General features: G+C 40.4%; 1 protein-coding gene across 1 annotated transcript in view; it reads left to right on the forward strand.

Annotated features, from left to right (window-relative positions):
* The window catches only part of COL28A1 (collagen type XXVIII alpha 1 chain), a 160,732-nt gene that overhangs the window by 82,849 nt on the left and 58,368 nt on the right, over positions 1–19,515 (forward strand). The window contains exons 24-26 of the mRNA XM_082693358.1: positions 5,748–5,816; positions 6,065–6,133; positions 19,369–19,437. Coding sequence (XP_082549484.1) covers positions 5,748–5,816; positions 6,065–6,133; positions 19,369–19,437 — 207 coding nt within the window. The remainder of the gene's footprint in view (positions 1–5,747; positions 5,817–6,064; positions 6,134–19,368; positions 19,438–19,515) is intronic.

Consider the following 19,515-nt stretch of genomic DNA (forward strand, 5'->3'; position numbering starts at 1 on the left):
ATCATATCTATTTTCCATGGCAACAAAGCACCATTTCCCTGCTTACACAAAACTCAGCATGACAGCAAAATGTAACATTCCAAATGTCACAAAAACCTCCCATCCCTGTTTATGAGAACGGGCTTCGGGGCTCCATATTCAGCACTGTATCAAATTAGTAGCATTTTTAAAAAAATATTTTATTTATTTATTTGACAGAGTTCACAAGTAGGCAGAGAGGCAGGCAGAGAGACAGAGGAGGAAGCAGGCTCCCCACCCAACAGAGAGCCCGATGCGGGGCTCGATCCCAGAACCCTGGAACCATGACTCGAGCCAAAGGCAGAGGCCTTAACCCACTGAGCACCCAGGTGCCCCAGTAGCATGTTTTTATGTGGTTTTGAAACTGGCTTTCATTCTGTCAGATTGCCTCTTCTGGATAAAAAGGATCCATCCAGTACTAATATCAGTGATTTTCAAAACTTCAGAAAAGAAAACTTAGAACCCTCTTTGAAATATAATGTGAAATCTCCTATATACTGTTATTAAGTTGGAGAGCTCCTTTTAAAGATGGAGGGAGGATCCTCACCTCCATTGTTCCTAATCACTTTTTAAAAAATTTTTTATTTATTTTTTAAATTTCCTTTTAGTGTTCCAGAATTCATTGTTTATCCACCACACCCAGTGTTCCAGGCAATCCGTGCCCTCCATAATACCCACCACCAGGCTCACCCAGCCTCCCACCTCCCACCCCTCCAAAACCGTCAGATTGTTTTTCAGAGTCCATAGTGTCTCACGGTTCATCTCCCCTTCCAATTTTCCCCAAGTCACTTCTCCTCTCCATCCTCCCAAGTCCTCCATGTTATTCCTTATGCTCCACAAGAAAGTGAAACCATATGATACTTGACTCTCTCTGCTTGGCTTATTCCTAATCACTTTAACAGTTGTCCTTGCTAGAGTGACAGTTTACTGGGTTTACTGGGGACACAGAAGGTTCTGGGATGTGGGATTTTCAAGCTAAAACAGAGCTAGTCCTGGACAAACTAGAACAAGATGGTCATCCCACTCCCCTGACTCCGAGGCACATGGCAACCCAAGCTATGTAGGAGGCAAGGATAAAATTCCAAATTTCCTCATGCGAAAACTGTAGCTATGGCCTTGATAAGAATGTTTGGATGGCAATTTTCATATAGTTTGATAACATCCTGAATCTGCATATTCCTAGTTCCATGATTTAAAGCTACTTCTCTCTACTTATACTTTTCTTTACAATAAAAGTAAAATCCAGTTAAATGTGCGGCCCAGATTTATAAAGATCCCCACCTTGTTTTTTACTGGTGATGTATTTAATTGATGTGTTCCAACTCCTTACTCCACAATTTTTCTAATCCCTTGGCCTCTAATGATACTCCTTCTGTCATTCTTCCCTAATGCACTACTTTTTTTAAAAATTTTTTTCAATTTATTTATTTTCAGAAAAACAGTATTCATTATTTTTTCACCACACCCAGTGCTCCATGCAATCCGTGCCCTCTATAATACCCACCACGTGGTACCCCAAACTCCCACCCCCCCGCCACTTCAAACCCCTCAGATTGTTTTTCAGAGTCTGTAGTCTCTCGTGATTCACCTCCCCTTCCACTTTATCCCAACTCCCTTCTCCTCTCTAACACCCCTTGTCCTCCATGATATTTGTTATGCTCCACAAATAAGTGAAACCATATGATAATTGACTCTCTCTGCTTGACTTATTTCACTCAGCATAATCTCTTCCAGTCCCGTCCATGTTGCTACAAAAGTTGGGTATTCATTCTTTCTGATGGAGGCATAATACTCCATAGTGTATATGGACCACATCTTCCTTATCCATTCGTCCGTTGAAGGGCATCTTGGTTCTTTCCATAGTTTGGCGACCGTGGCCATTGCTGCTATAAACATTGGGGTACAGATGGCCTTTCTTTTCACGACATCTGTATCCTTGGGGTAAATACCCAGGAGTACAATTGCAGGGTCATAGGGAAGCTCTATTTTTAATTTCTTGAGGAATCTCCACACTGTTCTCCAAAGAGGCTGCACCAACTTGCATTCCCACCAACAGTGTAAGAGGGTTCCCCTTTCTCCACATCCTCTCCAACACATGTTGTTTCCTGTTTTGTTAATTTTGGCCATTCTAACTGGTGTGAGGTGATATCTCAATGTGGTTTTAATTTGAATCTCCCTGAGGGCTAGTGATGATGAACATTTTTTCATGTGTCTGATAGCCATTTGTATGTCTTGATTGGAGAAGTGTCTGTTCATATCTTCTGCCCATTTTTTGATATGTTTGCCTGTTTCGTGTGGGTTGAGTTTGAGGAGTTCATTATAGATCCTGGATATCAACCTTTTATCTCTACTGTCATTCCTAATGCACTACTTTTTAAGCCTTTCAAAGGTTAAATGTCTGATGGAAGTCTTGGCAAATAATTCAGTTTTGCATATGACTTCAGGGAGCTCCCAGGCCCTCCCCTAAAGTCTGTTATGAAACACCAGATTAAGATTTCTACCTTAATTTCTGCTGAATGAGAGAGACGTTTCAAATCACTCTGCAGGACATTTTCTTGAATCCAGTGCATCAAGGCCAAATGACAAAAATTCTCCCTATAAAAATATTATGAGGAGTCCAAATAAAAATCTGACACAAATTTAAAATCTGACACAGAATAAAAATCTGAGACAGAGCAGTGCCCCTCTCCCTGCCCCCGATATTTCCTATGAACATGAGAAGTAACAAGCTAACTGAAATTTTTACAGAACGCAGGACACAGATCTCTAGGGAAAAAAAAATGTGTAGTTGTAAACTATAAATATTTTAACATTTTTTTCCTCCCAATATGGGTGCCAGCGGATAAACAGTAGCAGCTGCTGATAATCTGTTATAGTCCTGAAATTTAGGAATAAAAACTGAAAATGAATTTTGATTCTGGTTTTCTTTTCCTTCCAGCTTAACCAGGGAGCAGTTCCTGCTTTGTTTGGTTGGAGCCTGTTCCTTGTGTGAGCGTGGAAAGAAAGGGGCATCTTATTTGGGGACATGTCCATGTGGAATGTTTAGGGTTTAATCTGAAATATGGTTGGACTAGCTCAATAAATCCTTCTGAGATGTGACTGGTTAGTTTGCTGTGGCTAAGGATACACCAAGATTCACCGCTCCCAAAGAACTTTTTTTGTTCTCCATCACTTAACTGGAAGGGATCATCCTGTGTTTTTGTTGATGATAAACAGTCCATTAAGTTTTTATAAGGGGTCTCTTGTTTCCTAAAGATCATTCTTAAGAAGGTTCATCATGTAAAACCAGTCTCAGATTTAATAGGAAAAAAGCAGTTATTGTATTCCTGGTTTTCTAAATAAACTTAACTTTTTTATTGCTTAAGGAGTATGCAAGTTTCCTCACCACCTCTCCCTGCTTCTGGCAGGTATTCATTCCTAGAAGTAGAGCTAGGAACAACTTTGGGGAGTTGGGTTTGGGGCTACATTTGGCTTGGAATACTGGCAGTATGATCAGAATGTGAGCTCCTTGCATATAAGGAAAGTGTGAGAATTCTGCTACTTTTTACAAAACACAGGTCTGCCAATGATCAGTTTCTTCCCAACCATAAATATTTAGAAATAAGAACAGCCTTAAATCAAAATAATTTATATATGTTGACAAGGGCCATTAGAAGAAGAGTTATCACAGTAACAGAACCAAATGTGATACAGAAAGAATTACGTGTTTTATATATAGCAAAATAGATTTATATTTTCTAAGCCTGAGAGTCTTCTTCATTTTTTTTCTTCCTCTCTCCCTTTTACTTTAGTCAGAAATTTCTTTGATCTGTGGGGCACCTGGGTGGCTTGGTCAGTTAAGTGACTGAGCCTTGGTTTTTGCTCAAGTCATGATCTCAGGGTCAGGAGATGGAGCCCCAAGTTGGGCTCTGAGCTCCGCAGGGAGTCTGATTGAGGTTCTCCCTCCCTTCCTCTCTAACCCTCCCCACTTTGCCTGCAATTGCACTCTCAAAAAAAAAAAAAAAAAAAAGCCTTTGATTTCCATCTGAAGGAGAGTTACACATCTCAGAAAATTCTGTTATTCAAAAGGCAGTGATGAGGGAGTAGGAGCAGGGGCTGGCGCCTTGCACCCCCTCTCTACCCACTCCCCTTGGTAATATGTGTGACATTCCTCAGGTACCCCTGACTGCCCTAAAAGAAGAACAAATGGTTATCTTGCAGAGATCACAGTCCTGCAAGGCAGGAGTCTCTTTTGGTTTACAAATGTCCTTGAGATTTACAACAAAGAAGTTACCTTATCAATAGCCCAATTTCCAAAGACACATAACTCAGTTCCTCAAGCCTAATGTCACCCTCCCCTCCATAAAAAAACCGAAGGAGGTGGAAGTAGAAAGAAAAGTAAATAAAGTTAAATTTCTTCTAAACCTAAATCTCACTAACAAGGACACTTGATAGCAGGAATGTAACATTCCACCAGGAGACTCCCAATTGTCTTTATGCTAATGCCTCATTAGAGGGAAAGTGGCCTTGGCTTGATAGTAACCAGGCCTTCAATGTCCTGATCGTCTTCTTTACCCCAATAGCCCTTCTGAACACCCCTTTGTCCTCACCTACGCAACTCCTGTGTATATAACCAGCCACTCCTCACAGGCCCTGGGCAGCAGCAGCTCTTCCTGCCCACGGGTCCTGTCCCCGTGCTTTAATAAACCACCATTTTGCACCAAAGATGTCTCAAGAATTCTTTCTTGGTCATCGGCTCCGGACCTCAGCCCACTGAACCTCACCTAGGTTCTAGAACTTCATCAGCAGTGATCACACTTCCCAATCCTCTGTATAGGATACCAGTTATAGCTACTATAGTTTTTGATGCTAAAGGTTACCATGTAAAGCAATATTTAGGACTTCTTTCTAGGTCTCAAGATATGAATCATAAACTGTGTGTCCTATCTATTTATAACTTTTTTTAAATCTTTTTTTAATTTTCATATGGGCTTATTTATTCCCTGTGTGATTCAGGCCCCATTGGAGAGGAAATTAGGTGTAACATTAACAATAGGTAGTGTATAATTATCTTATTTGACATTCAAAATTTTACACTTGAGATTTTGCTACGTATTCTTTCCTTCTCTTCTTCTCACACTATATGTATTAAAATTTCTTATTTAATACTTGTCTACAATTTATGATATGAAAAAAATGTAATTTTATTTTATTTATTTTTTATTTTTTTAAAAGATTTTATTTATTTATTTGACAGACAGAGATCACAGGTAGGCAGAGAGGCAGGCAGAGAGAGAGAGGAGGAAGCAGGCTCCCTGCCAAGCAGAGAGCTCAATGCAGGGCTTGATCCCAGGATCCTGGGCTCATGACCTGAGCCGAAGGCAGAGGCTTTAACACACTGGGCCACCTAGACACCCCAGAAAAAAATGTAATTTTAAAAATTAAAATATCACTGATCAGTCATTTTTTTAATTCCTATGAATATGTTTCCTATAGAGGATTTTGTAAGGTTCACATAGATTCCCTGTATTCATTCCACGCTTCCCACCAAACCCAAGTAGGTAAGACTTATGAAGAGACACTTAAAACAAGTTGTCATATGTGGCAGACTTCCCTTCTAAAATTTTTAAAATCATTCCTTTGCACTTATCAAGTGCATGTTTGCCATAGAGAGTTGGTATTGTGCTTAAGTTTTGCCAGATGTTTCATTATTTAGTCTTGTGATGTCACCCAGTGTTGAATTTACGCAGGGAGCCCAAGGACCTCGAGGACCAGTGGGTGCTCCAGGACTCAAAGGGGATGGCTATCCTGGCGTGGCTGTAAGTGTGGACGTCACTGCAATTTCCTTCACCCCCCCCCCTTTTTCTTTTCTTTTCTTTTCTTTTCTTTTCTTTTCTTTTCTTTTCTTTTCTTTTCTTTCTTTTCTTTTCTTTTCTTTTCTTTTCCTTCCTTCCTTCCTTCCTTCCTTCCTTCCTTCCTTCCTTCCTTCCTTCCTTCCTTCCTTCCTTCTTGATAAATACTGCGCATGACAAGGATGTTCACCCTCTCCCTTATTATATCATCTTAGGGACCTCGGGGACTACCAGGACCCCCTGGGCCCATGGGCTTACGTGGAGTGGGAGACACCGGAGCAAAGGTAAGATTTTAAAGTAGGCAGCATAGTAGCTTCTAAGAAGATGTTTTGTAGGTAAGTGAATTTGTCATGGTGAAATCTTTTTATCAGACATAATAGAGGAGCAGTGGCGTCTAAAGAATTGATAGTTATTTATCTTCACCTATGGACTTCCGGGGGAATTTACACAAATTTGAACATGGATTAATTTAGTGGATTTTCTCCTTCTTCTCTGGTAGCAACTCTCAGATTCCTTTGATGCTTTGTTTTCTGTACCAAGGCAGAGTTAAGTCCAGAACCCTCCTTCTCCTTTAGACATCTCTTCCCTGATCTCATCCAGCCCCATGGTTTTAACCACTACTCTCATGCTGATGCCTTTCAGATTTCTGTCTTAACCCCTAAGCTCTGGTTGTACACATCTAGTTTCTTACCATATAACTTCTCTTGGATTTCTCAAAGACATCTCTAACCTAAGACCCAAAATTTAATTTAATTTTGATTTTCACCTCATAAGCCTATAAATGGCACCACCCATCTCACTCATACCCAAGCCAGGAGACTTGAGTCATCTTTGCCCCTTCCTTTTCCTCTCTCTCCATGTCTAGTCTTTTGGTAAATGTTGTCAGTTCTCTTTTCAAAATACATTTTGATTCTAGCTGCTTTTCTTCTTCTGCTTCACCAGGGCAGACCACCATCATCACTTGTCTGGGCCATTAAAATAACCCCTCCATGGGCCTTCCCTCTTCCTAACCCCTCCTCGACCCTTCTGTTATCTGCCAGGCAGAGCTGTCTTGAATCAGATCAGAATACTTTCCTTCTCAAAAAACACTCTGATGGATTCTCTCTGCAATTAAAACAAGATCCTACTGCTTCCTATGACCTATGTATCCCTTCACGACCCGATTATAGTCCCTACCCCCTTCTCCTTTTTGCCGTCTGTGGGCTAGGCTGGCCCACCCTATTTCAGTTCATTCTTGCTTCTGGGTCTTGGCTCTGTCAAGATGGTTCATTCTTACGGCCACAGCTCAAATCTTGCCTAACCTGAGCCTGATCACCTAAACAAAGGACAATCGTCTCTCCCTTCACTCATCACTCTCACATGCCTCTGTGGATGTCCTCCCCAGCAAAACCACTTTTTCAAACCATCTTGCTCATTTACTGTTCTGTGGGCCCCACCAGAGTGTAGTTTTCCTGAAGGTAGGCTCTTTGCCTTGATCCCTGCCAAATTCCTGGCACCAGAAGTAGCTGTGCCACCCAGTAGGCGCTGTGTAACATGTTGAGTAAGTGGAAAGTGAATGAACGATTACTATTACCCTAAAGAGAAAACATGTCTGTAGAAACATATCTACTTAGTTTTTCCAGGGCTTCTGGGTCATTAGAGAGAGATGTTCTAATTGCTCAATGTCAGCTTCTTGTTTTGATTTTTTGGTCTCTGCCCCAGCCTGTGGGAGAGACATCACCTTGCCGATGCTTCTGTACAGTGAGGCAGGGGCCCTTTTGCCTTCTCCTTGGGACAGTGAAAGGCAGGAGACCCATGGCACTAAGTATTGTCTATAAAGGGCAGCTTGACTCCTCCGTCTCTGTTAGCGTAATCACGAGAGCAAGGGAGAGGGTGTGTCTGAAAGTACTGTGTAAACTCTATGTAAACTATACAGAGGAGCACACGTGAGATACTTTTATCAAGGTTCTGGCTTGGTCTGACTCAGAACTGAATCCAATCCTCTAACATATCTTGACAGTGTCAATAAACCATACTGAAGGTATGGAGATAAGGAAGCATACTTGGGTATGGTAGTATTCTTTTTTTTTCCTTAAAGCATAGTCATCTGTCAAACGTTAAAGTTTAAAAATTGGAAGACATTTCAATATGTAAACTTTGCTGTTTTCTGCTCTGAGTGCATGGGTAAAAACTTCTGTTATTATATAAATTATTATGTAAATATTCCTTTAGTGAGGAAAGTAGAAACTTATTTAATTTATGGCATGAAGTAAAATGTATTAAATAAATTAAATTAAATGTATTAAATGTATATTGGAATGTGTTTGTATTCTAATAGAAACATGATCATTTATACTTCCACTGAATAGGTTATTATGTTTTAGATAATATACATAGTATATACCTATGATAATACCTATATAGATGTATATAGACAGTCAATATCTATATATTTAGGTAAGTAAAACATAGTATATACATATACATATAAATTATACTATTAAGTTACTGCTCTACATTTAGCAATGATTATAAAGGCAGGCAATTATACATAGAAAACATTTTTTTAAAATTTGCTTCTTGTGAGTATTCTATTATGTCAGGTCATTTAACATACAAACTAAAATGTTTAGTAAATGGTTCCATATACTGGTTTTCTCTGAAAGCCCCCTATATTCACTATCATGTACATTTTAGGCAGAGGGAAGTCAAGAAAAAGCTTGTTCCTTCAAAATTTTACATTGCCTGTTTTACTTTTTGAAACAACCAACATATTGCCATAGATGTGTATTAAGGGAGATTCATTATCTCCGTTGGCCCACACAGAAGGCTGAGGGGAGGCAGCTTCAGACAGCTCATTCCTAGCTGAGGGGAGGAGAGAATATTGGCTAGGATCTGCCTCCCCCCTCCCCCAGCCCACTCTCAGCTGCCTTTCCTTTCTCTCTTTGACCTCATCCTGTGGCTGCTGAGAAAAAGTTTTATCCTGGAAATCATGCAAGCTGGTCTTAGAATTAAAGAACTTGGATCACAAACTTGGAAATAAAGGAAATCCTAAAAGCAAACACCAGCTTTTAAATAATTTTCAATATCATCTCTCGTCTTTGGTAGGGGCCTTAAAGTCTTTATGTCACCTTTTTCTCTGAAGAAAACTTTTGGAAACACACACACACACACACACACACACACAGAGAGAGAGAGAGAGAGAGAGAGAGAAGTAAAGAAAGAGAGATATTTAGAAAAGTTTAATTCCACCTAACTTTGTTCTTCTGGTTTAGTAAAGTGGAGGTGAGACCCTCAAAGTACCTAAAGGTGTCAATGGTAGTAAAATCAGTGGTCTCAAATGTATGCAAAATTCACCTCCTTTCATTCTGACTTAAAATACCAGAGAAATTGTAAGTATGTGGGAGTGTGTCTGTGTGTGTGTATAATTATATAGAGATACATATCAGATATGTTTTTCATTTAAACTCTGTGTAGTCACCTTAAAATTCTGGCCTAAAAGCGCATTAACTTACAAAACAAATGTGTTTTGAAATGAGGAAACCATTAAGGTTGACAATTTATGGTAGGTTTTGGTGCTATTTAGTTAATGGTGCTTATTTAGGCACATGTGTTTAGCATATGACACAGACATTAGAATCAAAGCTTCTATGTTTCAAAACCTATCCGAAGCAGTCCCTGACATCTTGCACCCTTGTGGTGCTCTCTGGCTTTTTTCCAAGGGGAAGAATTCCATATGACATCAGTGGTTATAGTTTTATATACAGTTACCTTCAATTGCATCTGAATTTTGACAAGGCTTCTGAAAGACTTCTAAAATTCTTATAAAAACTACATTTCTAAGTAGATAGGAGATACAGTTTTAAAAATCTGCTTTTGACACATGCCTAGAAGAGAAACTGACAACTTATTTTCTTGCTGAATGGGAAGCGCTCACCTAGTGCCCAGTTCCCCGGACCCGGACTTGTTTGTTGATGGGGAAGGCAAGCTCAAGGATCTTTTTTCGTGCTGCCTGTACTTTTTCACTGAACCCCTATAGACAAAAAAGATGCTTTGTGATTTGGGGACTATCATTATGTGACCCTCACCTGCCTTTGAGAAGCTCACTTGACTCTGCTCCTGTATTTTCACCTGCAAAGGCTCAAAGAGGTACATGGGACCCAGGGGCTGAGCCACTGATATCTCTGAGTGTGAGAGTTTACCCTTGGCCTCCTAGAAGAGACATGTAAGGAGTGCCTCTCCTGAGCTCCGTAAGGGCAGGTACATCCTGCCACGTACCTCTCTCAGCTCTTTTAGCCCCCTTCGGTGTGCTATTTTATCAGAGAAGGAGCCATTTCTTCCCTGAAACTTTGGAGCAGGTGAGCTGGGGCCAGGAAAGACAGTAAGCACAGAGGGGCTCTAACCTGACTGTTAGGGCCCTCAAGGGGCTTCTTCACCATCAAGTGGTTGGAATAAAATCTGTGGGCAGGAAGCATATGTTGGGTTGTTGCTATTATTATTGCATACTATGTCAATAGACATTATATACTACCTAAATATTTCCAGGATATCATTGCATTTTAAACTACCCCCTTGTTTTATCGGTAAGGAGATAAGGAAGCAGAAAGGCTGAACACTTTACAAGAGAAACAGTGTTGATACTATATTGTGTCATGTGTAAGAGGGAGACTATGAATATGGATGAATGAATGCAGACGAAATGAATGAATAAATCAGAGCAGAGAGACTGACTTGCCCTGATCTGCAGATGCTTCATTTTCAAAGCTATCTTCTAGATATCTTGGCATATAGTGAGATTGTTTTTCCTTTCCAGGCAGCCAACCTTTCCCATCATCCAAACTTAAATTACATAAACATTAATGAGAGGCACAAACCCAAACCCAGAAGAGTTAAACATTTTTTAAAAGCTTTAAATATTTGCGTATTGTAAATACATGCTTTATTTGACAAAATTGGTCCATAGTCATAAATTAAAATGCAAGGCTCTGTGAAATTCCACCGAGTGTCATTATTCTAAAAATGTTCCCAGCATTTGAATTGCCCCTCTGTTCTCTGCAATGGCTCACATATGTGCACACCACCAACAGGCCGTGGCAGAACAGAGGAGCGATTCACACAGAGCTGCATTAGGAATTTGTGAATTCCGTTGGTGGACGTGGACTGGACAAGAAACTCCATTTTGAACAGTCTCTGACAAGGAGGGCTGGCCTCGGATACAGACTTTATGACAGTGACGTTAAGCATCTGCGACTACAGGTTGGAGCAGGAGAAACCCACCTCCCATAACAGGACTGCAAAATTGTGACAGGCAAGATAATCAGCTCAAAACCAGGACTAATTAGAGCCAGAGCCATATCAAGTTGAAATACCAAGCAACTTGACCTTTAAATTTCAGTAAAGGTCACATTCAAGACCAGGAAAACTTGACTAGGTGACTTTTCAAGGTTATTCCCCAATTCAGTTCCATGCACGTTCTTTAAAATCAGAGCTGTATTTGGTCTGTGTTGTGACCTTCAAGGCTGCTTTCATCTCTCTTTGCTGTTTTCCTAGCTCTGCATTTCTCTCTCCAGCAGTACATACATACCACCTCTCTCTTCAGCCCTGGAGACACACAATAAATCCTACTAGCATTGGCTACCCATCAACACATTTTTATTTTCAGTCATTCAGACTAGAGAAGTTCTCCCTCTGTGGGAAACTATATTGAAAATCATTACAAGAGAGCCTTCTCTTCTCTCTGTCATTAGGAACAATATCAGAATTTCTATTTTCAAGATTCCCAATGTAGCTAAATAAGAAAGACTCTACCTCTTCAATGAGATTCTCAGCACCTTGGCACGGGGGACTCTTTTGTTCATCTTTGATGAGTTGATTTTGAGAAAAGAAATAATCAAATTGTTGACTGTCTCCTCCTCTTCCAACACCCCCCCCCCCAACCATCCTAAAGCAAGTTTTTAAATTATCATGGACGTTGAAACACTGAAGCTTGGGGGTGAATATTAAAGCTCTAGGAGAGAAATTAGTTGGAAGAATGGAAATTATTTAAAATATTTTGAAAATACATTGGGAAAATATGCTAAAGCAAACGTTATTATGATCTGAGTGCTTGTTTTCTAGCACCTTCTTCATTATTTTCACATCTCCCTGATAATTGGGCTGGTAACTGTTCCTGTCTCCCTTTTCACATTAAAGGGTGTCTGTGAAAAGTGGCTGAGTGCTGTGACAAAGTCCAGTCAACAACCAATACGCATTCTCAGTATCAAGTTGTCTATTCAGAAGCTTACAAAAAGCTAAATTTCCATGGCCATCCTGGCAGGTACGGCAGAGTTACCAGACCAGTGCCCAAGTTCATTACAGAATCCACTCCAGAGCGGTGCTTATGTTTGCGGTAACTAAAGCCTTTGTAGTTAGATCTTAATTTTATTTAGAAGCCAGAAATGATGGCGCCTGGGTGGCTTATTTGGTTAAGTGACTGCCTTCATCTCAGATCATGGTCCTGGAGTCCTGGGATCAAGTCCTACATCAGGCTCCCTGCTCCATGGGGAGTCTTCTCCCTCTGACCCTCCCCCTTCTCATGCTCTCTCTCTCTCATTCTTTGTCTCTCAAATAAATAGATAAAATCTTAAAAAATACAAAACCAGAAAGGAAGAAACATGAGGCAGTTGTTAATCATCACGTTGACTTATGAGTTATTTTGAAACTCAGTCATTCCCTGGTTTCATTTGGTAGAATCTTGAGTACTATTCCTGGAGAAATTTTTTAGCAGCTCATTCTTTTAATAGTGAATTCAGTTTGCTTTTCATTATCCCCCAAGTAGAAAAGCATGAAATCCCTTTTAGAACAACTGTAACCTGCTTCCACAGTCCTCCCAAAGAGTGGCAGGGACCTAACAGGCATAGACTAAGGGCGAAGCAGGGATTAGAGCTTCGTCTATGCTGTGGTGGGGGTGGGGGAAGGCAGTCTCATTGGGCTACTTTGTCTTGAAGAGCACTATCTTCTCAAATATCTTATTTAAATCTTATAAAATCCAGAAGGTATAATAGATTGTTTCTTAAATAGATTGCTTCCCCCTCCCTCTGAGGGGACCTCTGTTACTTACTAACTGTGTGACCTCGGCAAGTTACTTACTCTCCCTGGGACTTAGCCTCCTCCTCTGTGGTCTGGATAATGATGCCCACCTCACAGGCTTATTCTGAGAAATTAATGGAAGAATGTCTATAAAACATTTGAATGAATTCTAACACACTGATGTCATAGTAGTCATCACAGTGTGCCTTACTCTGCCAAATCAAGTGTATCGCAGTATGGATACAGAAAAAAATAAGAATTGGTATAGGTAGAAGATCTGGAAAGAGATTAAGTAAAAACATTGGGGTAAACCACAAAACTGAGCAGTGGCAACGATGGGGAGAGGGAGAGGCTAGTCTTAGACAGCTGGGCACTGTACATGTGGTGAGGTCCTCTCAGGGATGCGGTTTTGAGGATGCTTTCTTTCCTCTCCTTGAGAGAGTGTGACCAACTGAATGTAGGAAAAGGACTTTCACAGCCACAGACCCATGGTCTTTGCATTAAATGGTAGCTGGAACAAAGTCTATGGAGACTTGAGCGTTTTGCCTCCAGCTCTCACCAACACCAAGAAGGGAGGTGGGACCTGGAGTCTGACCTGGGTTTGGATTGCTGCTGGCTGCATGGTTTCTAGGAAATCATGTATCCTTATCTGGAAGTCTCAGTTTCCTTTCTATAAAATGAAGTAAGCTGATGCTGGGATAATGAATGAAAAGTACCTGCCACATAATACATTTAATAAATGTTAATTATTATTTATTTTATTATTAATTATTGTAATTTTAGTGTTGCCAAAGCAAAGGTTTACCAATGAGAAAAAAAGAATGAATGTGATAGTGCGTTTGGTTTCTTTTCCTTTCTATTAAAAAGTGAAGTTTGCGGTATTAATGGTTCCCAGGGCCATCATAAGATTATGTATGATTTTTAAAGGTGTTGAAATCAACCACTCTACAGGGTTATGATCTAGGGGAAACTTTCACTGAATCATTTGTTAAATTCACATGCACAAGTACTACAGGGAGTTAATTCTAAAGTTGGCCATTTCCTGTGAAAACGGAGGAGTATCTCAAGTCTAGAATTCCTTTGTGGGCCAAGAGGAAGCTCTGGGCGATCTAAATAGTTTTGTTTGTTTGTTTGTTTGTTTGTTTCGTGGATGGTAGAGGTAGGACTTAGGCTATTTGGTCTTACAAAATTTGTGGATATAGTCCAAAAGGGCAACTCCAGAATTAGTTTTCAGGGCTGTTTATTATCTCCTGATGCAAGGGCTCCCTCTGCAGGCTCCAGTAACTCTCAGCTCTTGCATGGGAAGCTAAATCCAGCTGTGCAAGTGCCTGTCGTAATTCCTTTCATTTGCGATTGTCATGCCAACCACTGACAATAAAATCATACGTCTGAAAGTGTCATGGTGAATGTATTTCGTAGGTACCACTGGTGCTGCATTGTGGCAGACCGGGTGCTATCAAATGGTGAAGTGAGTCTGGACCATGGTCCTCTTGTAGGTCCTCACTGGGTGTTGTGGCCTTCTAGGGGCACATGGCCAAAGGAACCAAAGACAGAATACATCTTCAAGACCACACCATATGGGGAGACACTATTTCTGTGGATTCCCATAGCTCATTAAGTACTCGATATTCCCATCTATTAAAAAGTACGGTACATGGGGCACCTGGGTGGCTCAGTGGGTTAAGTCTCTGCCTTCAGCTCAGGTCATGATCCCAGGGTCCTAGGATGGAGCCCCACATGGGGCTCTCTGCTCAGCAGGGAGCCTGCTTCCCTCTCTCTCTCTCTCTCTGCCTGCCTCTCTGCCTACTTGTGATCTCTGTCTGTCAAATAAAGAAAATCTTTATTTTTTTTTTTTTAAAGTATGGTACAGAAACACCAAAGGACAACCCTAAACTATGTTACAGACCAACTGTAATGTCTGCAGAGTATGTTAAGCTAAGACTTGATTTAAAGTCCATCAGTTAAATAAATGCATATATCAGATTCTATTTACCTAGGTCAAAAGATCATAAAAGATTATTTGGATAGATAAAACACAGCTATATGTCAACAATTATATGGATAAAGATAGCTTATTTGAGGGAAACACTGTAGCACCATAGATGATGTGAGAAACATGCTATCAAAGTTCATTGGCCAAGGTTCAAGGACAGAAAGGGCAATCAGGAGTCTACAAGGTCTACACTCAGGGAAACTGAGTAAGAGAGAGAATGAACAGCACTAATAAACCCAGACAAGGCTGGCTTGAAGTACATTCACTCGCAACTTATTTCAACTGTGTTTCCCACTTGCTTTCCCACCTGGGCTCAGTGTGTGTGTGGGTGCGTGTGTGTATGTGTGTGTTTATTAGTATGACTGATACTAATAGAGAATGAAGTTTTAACTAAAATCTTCACAATATCATGAATTACAGAGTGTCGAATTCTTTCTTAAGAGAAATATTACTCAATAAAAAAATCTCCTGCCCTGTCTCCATATTCTAAATTTTTAAAAGGTATGTAACATTTGGGACATAACCAAGAATGCGTGAAAGATATGTAAGTTCTAATGATACTGAATCCATCTGTGTGCTTTCATCCTTTGCCAATCTTTCTATCTCTAAAATCTTGTATTCTTCTCCTTATGAACAGTGAACATCATGGCAGCCTTTCCTCACCTTTACTGGTGAGGTTTTTATTGGATTTCATTCACAGATCTAAAAAAATACTGTTACAAACATTTTATTATGAAGATTATTATGTATGTGTAGAAGTAGAAAGACTAGTAAAATGAACTTCTATTTACCCATCACACTTGAGCTAATATCACTGTGGGGTCAATCCTGTTCTACCATCCCCTTCCCCTTCTTCCACTGTGTTCCTCCGAAGCAAATCCCAGACATCTCCCATATAAAGGCTTAGCATTTATCTCTCAAATATAAAAGCTCTTTTTAAGAAAACATAACTGCAGTACCATTAGCAAACTTAAAAAACATTAGTAATTCTTTAGTATCATCAAACATCCAGTGTTCAGATTTATCAGCTTGTCTTACAGATTTGTTACAGTTGGCTTGTCTGAATTGGGCTCCAAATGATGTCCACACATTGCATTCGATTGAGATGCTTCTTAAATCTCTTTTAAGCAAAGGTTAGTCATCCTTTGTTTTTCCCTTGTGCTTTCTGTGTGGATGAGCTCCTTGTCCTTGAGGGTCTTGTCGATGCTATTCCTACGGTGTCGACACGTTTCTATGTCCTGTGGTTGTCAGATTTAGAGACCTGCTCTAGAGACCTGCTCAAATACAGGTCCTAATTTTCTTAGCAGAAGGCTTTCCAGGTGGGCTTGTGGACTCCACATTGTGCCACATCCACCATGTCCAGTTGGGGGCCCTGTGCTTCCAACCTCATCAGGAAAGGGCCGAGGTGAATAGCAACACAAGAGGGAGCCATTGTATCTGGGGTGGGGTTCACAGTAACCAGGCAAAGCATTTTTTTTGACAAAACATCAAATGGTTCTCGGTAGACTCTATTGAAATATGTTTACCTGGGTTCTGTTTGGCTGGTGGGCGTCAAAATGAAGCAAGTGTGTGAATCAGTCAGGGATAACTGGAGACTCTCCCCCAGTGAATTTATGCTCCCTCTGAAGGTACTTATCTTGAGTCAGGAGACTCAAGAAAGGAGAGACAACAGAAATGTACAGGAACATGTTCTCTACTTGGAGCTCTTGATAAGTGATCATTTCAGCTGGGAGAAACTTGGGGTCACTCAAAGGTGGGAATCAGAAGGTGTTAGGGAGATAATTAGTACCTGCACTCACAAAAGCAGCTGTGGACTATGAGGGAGAGATGGAGACAGGTGACCAAAATCATAAAAGTGGCTTGCGGGCACAAGGGAAATAGGTAATTATGAAATTAGAGATAAGAAGCATTAAGTTGGCAATGAAGTTTACATCTTTTCCTTTTCTTTTAAGGCCTTGTTTTCTCTTTAGGATTTATAAGTAAAAAGCAAAGTTAAATGAGGATGGGCTGTTTTGCTAGATAAACAATTTCATAATTTCTTATAATCCATGATTTTGCACTGTTGCAATCTAGAAGCTATTTAGCTCCAAACAGAACATGAATGAAACGGGACCTCAGGCAAAGAGCTTGGGAGATTTACCTTCAAAGCCTGGCTGGCTTTGGCTTCTTTCTTCCTCTTCTTCTTCTTTATTTTCTTTATAATTTTGTTGAGACATATTTTATATATCCTAGAACTCACACACTCCAATTATATGTTTCAATGATTTTTAAAGGAAATTTAGCAAGTTGTAGGCCTTACTATAAATCAGTTTTAGAACATTTTCTCCCCTCCCCCAATAAAATCCCTTGTGCCCATTTACAGTTGATCTTGTCCTAGTTCTTGTTCCTCATCCCAAGCAATCATGGATTTATTTTCTGTTTCTATAGATTTGCCTTTTGTGGACATTTCATACAAATGGAATACAGTATGTGGTCTCATAGATCAGGCTTCTTCCACTGAGAATAATGTTTTTGAGGTTCGTGCATGTAGCTAGTAGCTGTGGTCCATTCCTTTTTATTGCTGAATATATCACCTTTTATAGTTGATAGGCATTTAGGTTGTTTCTAGTTTTTAGCTATTATGAATAATTCTGCTAAGAGCATTCATATGTAAGTCTTTGTGTGGACATATGTTTTCATTACCCTTGGGTACAGGAGTGAAATTACTACTATACAGTAAATCTATGTTGAACTTTTTTATTTTTAAAGATTTTATTTATTTATTGGACAGACAGAGATCACAAGTAGGCAGAGCAGCAGGCAGAGAGAGAGGAGGGGAAGCAGGCTCCCTGCTGAGCAGAGAGCCCAATGTGGGGCCTCGATCCCAGGACCCTGGGGATCGTGACCTGAGCCAAAGGCAGAGGCTTTAATCCACTGAGCCACCCAGGCGCCTGATGTTGAACTTTTTAAGGAATTGCCAAACTGTTTTCCAAAGTGGCTGTACCAACAACTTGCGAGCTTTCTTCCTTCTCCACATCCTCCTAGTTCTGCTTGTCAATAGCACAGCTATTGACAAGTAAGTCTTTAGACTTACTTTAGTTTTTTCTTTAATAAATCAGCTGGGGTGGGGGGCCTGAGTGGCTCCGTCCAATGAGCGTCTGACTCTTGGTTTCAGCTTAGGTCATGATCTTAGGGTTCTGGGATCAAGCCCCACATTGGGTTCTGTTCTCAGCCTGGAGTCTGCTTGAGTTTCTCTCTTCCCTCTGCCCCTCCCGCTCCTGCTCTCTTTCTTTCTCTAAAACAAATAAATAAATCCTTAAAACAACAACAACACACAGCTGGGGTGAGGCATTAATATTTCCCAAGTGCCTCCTCAGCTAGATAGGCACAATGGCACAAAAGAGGGAGCCATTTTATCTGGGGTAGGCTTCTCAGGACCCAGGCAAAGAAGACAATTATTTCTGGTAAAACATTGAATGGTTCTGGGTAAAATCTATTGAACTGTGTTTACACACAGTTCAGTAGAATTGTGTATTGTGTATTATGTGGTCACGATACAATAGATTGTGTGTCTCGATCACAGTCTCTAGACACTGTGATCGAGACACTCGTATTCTTTGTCTTACTTCCCTGTCGTCCTCAGGAAACCTAAGTGTGATTTTGTGTATATCTGATGAATGTACTGAGGTTCAGAAATGTTAGATGAGTTAGTCATCGCTGTAACACAGGGTTGTCATGAGTACTGAATTACATCCAGTAACTTGTACGAACATGCAGGGCAGAGTTCTGGGTACACAGAAGGCGGCTAATGAAGAGATTGTAATTTCTGTTCGTTCACATCTCACACAGATCCAACCACAGGGCCTGAGCTGCCCTAATCAGGCCCCACCACTCTTCTGGGCTAGATGCCTGTTCTAAAAGGCTTTAGGGGATCTGCAAAGCTTGTATAGAACTTATCCTGTAACCACAACTGCTTCTAGGGCAGAAATATCTCAAAGCTCATCCTTGACCCCTAGTAGCATAATTTTTGTTGCATAAAATACTAAAAGCAACTAGTTCAGGATGGGGTTACAGCTTTCAATGGTTTCTTTTTATTCTCCTCTCTTTCTCCCTCCACTCACAATGGTGGCACTTCTCCAAACTCCAGGAAGGGAGTTATCAAAAAGTACATTGAGGTTGTCAAAAGTTAACTAACTTGATTGCTTTGAAATGGACCCGTATAAGTTGGCTGGAAGGTTCCTTAAATGGCAATAAGAAATGAAAACAAAAGGTAATAACACTCCCTTTGTCAAGTAGAGGAAAGTGATCTGCAAGAAAAGGGCTCAATATCTTAGTCAAATTCAAGGATTTGGGTTTTAAAATATATTTTGATATATGAAAGTTTATACAAAATATTTTTTAACACGAAATATAACATTTTATATAAACTATACAACATAAAGGTTTTTTTCTTGTTGTTTGTCTCAGATCAGTAACTTGTCATTTATTGTGTCTTTTCAGGGAGAGCCTGGTGTCAGAGGCCCCCCAGGCCCCTCTGGGCCTCGGGGCATAGGAACCCAAGGGCTAAAGGTGAGTCTTTAAGTCTGTGCTCTGCGTGAAGTTCAGGTACCATCCGTGCCAAACGAGTGAACATTAACTTCCTAGCAC

This window comes from Mustela nivalis, assembly GCF_964662115.1.
Source record: "Mustela nivalis genome assembly, chromosome: 12".
Classification (NCBI taxonomy): Eukaryota; Metazoa; Chordata; class Mammalia; order Carnivora; family Mustelidae; genus Mustela; species Mustela nivalis.